General features: G+C 53.2%; 1 protein-coding gene across 1 annotated transcript; it reads right to left on the bottom strand.

Moving 5' to 3' along the window:
• Positions 1-2532: 2532 nt before the first annotated feature.
• Positions 2533-4410, bottom strand: GLOTRDRAFT_141642 (uncharacterized protein). Its single transcript, XM_007873352.1, has 5 exons — positions 3626-4410; positions 3431-3563; positions 3035-3383; positions 2831-2977; positions 2533-2773 (listed from the first exon to the last, which is right to left on the bottom strand). Exons 1-5 carry the CDS (start codon positions 4358-4360, stop codon positions 2647-2649), a joined length of 1491 nt encoding a protein of 496 aa, XP_007871543.1. The 5' UTR covers positions 4361-4410; the 3' UTR covers positions 2533-2646.
• Positions 4411-4963: the final 553 nt, after the last annotated feature.

Here is a 4963-nt window from a genome sequence, read left to right on the forward strand (position 1 = left end):
CTCAATTTTGTGCGTAAGGACTCATCCTTTGTACCTCAGGACTCGTAACTCCGTGAGTGCAGTTTTGGTCTCCCTCTGCTAGCTGAACAAGGACTGAGATCTCATGCGGTAGCAGGACCAGACCTTTGCACAAGGATACTTTACTGACATTTGTACGAAGTCAACAAGTACAGCAGCTCGTGGGATCTTGAGGAGTCCTTGAGCTAATGTATCACTCTTGTGTTGTAATCCGCTACATGATGGTAGCTAAGCTTGAAACCCCTGCGGGGGGCTGTGACTGAATGCACCCCAGAAGCCAGAATAAGGGCTGAGCTTAGGATCCCTGTTCAGCCTACTGGTACCTACGGGAGCGGGAATGATTTGAATGACAACCTGCTACAGCTTGATGCTGAAACCAGGGTTGCCTACACAGGCTACACTTGAAGTTTCACGACTGTCAAAGGAAGTGAAGTGTGAACTCGGGGGATAACATGTGCTCTGCCTGGTGCATAATTGGCAGAGTCACTCCACTACCCTCATTCTACATGATTGTTATATTTTGAGACAGAACTGGGAACATAAGGCACAACAAATGCCATAGCTGTGATGGACCTCAATGGAAGAAGGTGATGCTCTTGAATACGCCACGGCGATCACTGGCAGTACCGTACGGGAAATCAGAAGGCCTCCGACATGCTGACAAACAGGATGTACCAAACTGCAGGGTGGCAGAGGATGACAGATTGACTGACTAGAGAGGATGGGAAATTTTCGTGGGGGTGCCCCTAATCAAGTGATTTGAAACAACAGCAGGGTGTGCCGCCATCATATCAGTGTAGGGGTGCTGGCACTCCAACACGCCTCCTAAGTCTCGATGGCCGAGGGAGCTTTGGAATCAACCATGACATTCCCATGATGCTATGTCCTGCGGTACTCGAGCTGTCCAGAACCTGGACCTCATCCAGCCCGATGGGCGAGAAATCAAAAGAATGCCGGGCCAGAAATGGATGGTCGGTGGCTTCCGCCATTGGAAGATCAAAAGTGGACAAAGCATAATCAAATAATTACCGCGAGCAGGACTTACAAACATCTGACTTCTTGTTCTCGCAGCATCACTACGAACAGAAGGGCAGCCGCGCCGGGGCCGGAAGAATAGGGGTTTTTCTATTCCATCATGAAGCCACTGGTTCTCGAACTGCAAAACTTGGACACCCCTCCCATGCGTCGGGAAACGCTGAGCGGATTTTCCCGAACGGGAACCAGGTCGGTGAAGATGAAATCAGCCCTGAAAAGGCACGAAGATGGAGTGGTGTTTGATTGACACGCGGTTAACACGCACTAGTCTCAATGAGTGTGGATCAGGGCTGTGACACCGGAGGGAGGCAAAAACATACCGGAGTGCCCACTCCTCTGATGGAGGAAAAGGGTGCAAGCGGATAATCGCCGTCCGGGTGAAGCATAGCTGGACATAGATAGGAATAGTTAAACTTCATTGGCAACAACCACGGAACACCGCCGCGGCGCGACCTTGATGTATGATGATGTTCAGCACGATTCGATTTGGACACTTCAGCAGGCACGTCAACCAAGTCTTGATGTATTGCATTGGCCGCTGCGGTGTACGCTGTCCCTCACTGAGGAAGCCACCGGCTAGAAATGAACCGTGAGACATCAGAGAAAGGGCTGCAGCCCCAGCTGGCAGATTGACTCGCGGGTAAGCTCCGCAGGGTCCCCAGAGCTCCTTCGCACGTGCATGCCGCAGGAAGGTCAAGCCTGAGCTACACAGCGCTCAAGATCACGACACGTCCAACGCGTCAGGACGACCTCGCCAGTGATAATGCTTGAGAGCTCGATTTTGGTAGATGCATCCGAATCCGTGACGGATAACGCGAACACCTCGTGCCATCTGGTCGTGCGTCAAGGCAGCTAATGTGAGAGCATGTCACCATTTCGGACTGCTGCCTGCGGCTTGATGCATAGCGCACTTCTGTCGTACTGCATGCGCAAGAGATGCACACCTGGATCCGAAGCGACGACGGGCGCGGTGGGAGCAATCAACTATACACAGACGAATCACGATATGTCTGGGAAGCGCGCTTGAACAGCGCTGGATTGCAAGACTCGCCGGGGAAACAGTCAAGCCGTCCTGATAATGAATCTTGGCTGCACAACTACTATATGCACACTAACGGTCTCTTCGAGTCAATATGATGCAGATGGAAGAGGAGATACAGCAGCGTTCAGGAGCACGAGGACTCGAACGTCACTGCACTGGGACGGCGTGGTGTGCCACTGCTTACTTTACTGTCACGCGGATAAGATGTTTTTCTGGCCCGGCTGCGGTATTCAGCGAGGATGAATCATGATATTCATATCCAAGTCGTAGAGCACATACGGTGTGTGTTGTGAAAACAAGTGCTCATTGACTTTATGATACATTGCCAATATCGTCCGTTAATTACGACCGTTAACGGGCTCTCTGGAATGAGGTAATGTGGTGGACCGCGGACGATGCTGAGGACTCGACTCCGACGTTTCTGACAGAATATGACAAGGGGCATGGCAGTGGTGTTAACCTTGGGCGACTACCCTACATTACACGAAAAGCTGGCACAGTGCACTGTGAATCACTCGAGCGACCTCGAGGCTGGTGCAGTTCTATTACAGCTAAAGCAACGATAGCAACTCGACCCACTTATTCAGGAACCCTTGTACCACTTCCGTCGGCATCGCGAACTCGTTATAATCAAGGCTCAGTGTAAACTTGCCCGCCCAGGAATATCCCCGGAAAAACCTGTGGCCGTTGTCCGTCAACAAGAAGGAATGCTCTTCCTAGCACTGAGACACTCACGGCCCCGGATCATGTTTATTCAACGACTGGAAAAAGTCCACAACTTCGATGACGGGCTGGCCACGTTTATCGTTGTATACAGCATCCAGGTACAGTTCACCTTGCCCATCAGCTGCATAGAACGGACCAGTCGACGGCGGGGGCGGTCTTCGTGTCATCCTAGTCATCAGTACGGGGCAGGAGTGCGGCAGCGACGCTACTCACGGAGCAGTCCCCGCCTTCAAGCCCGCAAACATGAGCTCAGACTCCTGGGAAGCAATGGCCAAGAGAGCCGGAAAATCACGCTGTTTTTTGTACTCCTGCTTGACTACCTCGGCCACTCGGAGGAGCTGGCCTTTCGTCCCCAGCGAGGCAGAAGAAGTGACGACGCTCACCCGTACGATGACCGGGGACATAGCGAGAGCATAACCAGGATAACCGTCCCTGCTAGAATACTTGCCCAGGAGACGGTTCCGGCCGTCCACGAGACCGTTGAATACGAACGCCGCATCTGCAGGTGTGGAATCCGTCGGTGGATTATCATCCACACAAATCAAGCAGAGAGCTGCCTGCGCTGAAGAGGGGATGAGAGACCGTTCCATGAAACATCGCAGAGCCTACCGATATGGTTGATGGTAAATCCGAGCGAACGCGCATTATCAATCATTCTGGTGCTTTCCGCAACCGAAAACGTATGCCATACGCGACGGGTCGTCCCCGGTCCGATGGCCCGCACCTTGAAGCCGTAAGCACACTGCGCAAGACGTATAATGTATCAGTAGCGTGAAAACGCATGCAAGAGCACACGACACTCACAGGCATACCAGTGGCCATTTCTTGCATCACAGTGCCCAACGTTCTCTGGTACCCTTCACCGCTTTTGTCCTCGTTAGGCCCCAAAATCTCCGTAGTCGGCGGAAGGAGATTCGCGACTTCCTCTCCCCACTTGTATCCGCTGAAGGACAAGAGAGACGAGTCTGCCAAGTAATTGGCCAGAACCTTCAAATATTTGGTGAGCACGATCTTGCTCGCTGCACCGTCGAACGGGGTGTGGTGGGTATACAAGAGCATTCCGTAAGACCTCTCTGAACGGGGCACGATATAGATGAACGTCTGTTCGCCAGACGGAATAGGGAGAGGGATCTTCCCGATCTCGACTCGTGCCTCCATCAGGTCATCCGTTTCCTCATAAAGCACCACCGTCTTCTCAGCCCATGCCCTGGCTTCGTCTTCGTCTTTGAGTGCGCGGTACGAGATGAAAGTGTCACCTTTGCGGTCCTGCTCGGTGGATGCCGCAATCGTAGGGATCTCCAGACGAGTGGCAATCCAGGCGGAACGTGCGAGGTCAAGAAGGTCGGTCGTCTTTACCGGAGACGTGATGCGAAGCTCTACTCCTAGGGAAAGGGTCTGTTCGCCGTGCAGAAAGCGGTTGAAGATATCCTCAAACACCTCGCCACCGTGGGCCTCGCGAACGTATCTCGAAGGGTCCTTTGTTGACCTGCGCCAGACGAACCGGGCAAAATCCATCGGAGGGAAAGCTGACTGGGACATTGTCGAGTACGGGGAGAAGCGCGCACTACTAGTAGCAATGCCTGTTTCTCGTTGGCCTTGATACTGCCGATGGATGTGTCATGATCCTTTTGTACTGGCAGTGGTACATCGACTTCGATGATGAACAGATAAACAGTGCGTGAACCCACTATAACTTTGGACGACTGGTATTGTCCGGAGCCTGCCGGTCAAAGTTCATCTGATGTCGGCCGCGATGTGGCTGTTGCCTGGAATTCGAACCAGCTGAGGGCGTCTTACACCCTCTTAAGGAAGTAGCTGCCAACTTGAAGCATAAAATTGGAGGATGTTGCAGCCCGGTGAGTACGGTCCCAACAGCGATTGGGCGCTTTTAGCCGAGGCGGTGACATTCCAGCAGATCTATCAGAAGCCCATGCCTCTTCCGCCGCCCTCAGTGGAAGGACAGGGCAGGAAGTGTGTGATCCGGATTTCCCGAGCCACGATGCTGACTTCGTTCCAGATGACCGGACCACAGATCCATCGGCGTCAATCTGCAGATGTAAGGGACCCATCCACCGGTCTCTCACATCCCACGACCTCAGCAAGCTTCAGCGCGTCCGTGTCGGCTTTCGCACCTCGGCCCTC

The sequence above is a fragment of the Gloeophyllum trabeum genome (genome assembly GCF_000344685.1).
Source record: "Gloeophyllum trabeum ATCC 11539 unplaced genomic scaffold GLOTRscaffold_00121, whole genome shotgun sequence".
NCBI lineage: Eukaryota > Fungi > Basidiomycota > Agaricomycetes > Gloeophyllales > Gloeophyllaceae > Gloeophyllum > Gloeophyllum trabeum.

Bases quoted from the DNA above. Each gene is read 5' to 3' on its own strand.
- GLOTRDRAFT_141642 (XM_007873352.1), bottom strand. From the start codon at position 4,360: ATGTCCCAGTCAGCTTTCCCTCCGATGGATTTTGCCCGGTTCGTCTGG. The intron at 3,564-3,625 runs GTGAGTGTCGTG...CGTCTTGCGCAG, and splicing joins AAATGGCCACTGGTATGCCT to TGTGCTTACGGCTTCAAGGT. The intron at 2,978-3,034 runs GTGAGTAGCGTC...GATGACACGAAG, and splicing joins TTGAAGGCGGGGACTGCTCC to ACCGCCCCCGCCGTCGACTG.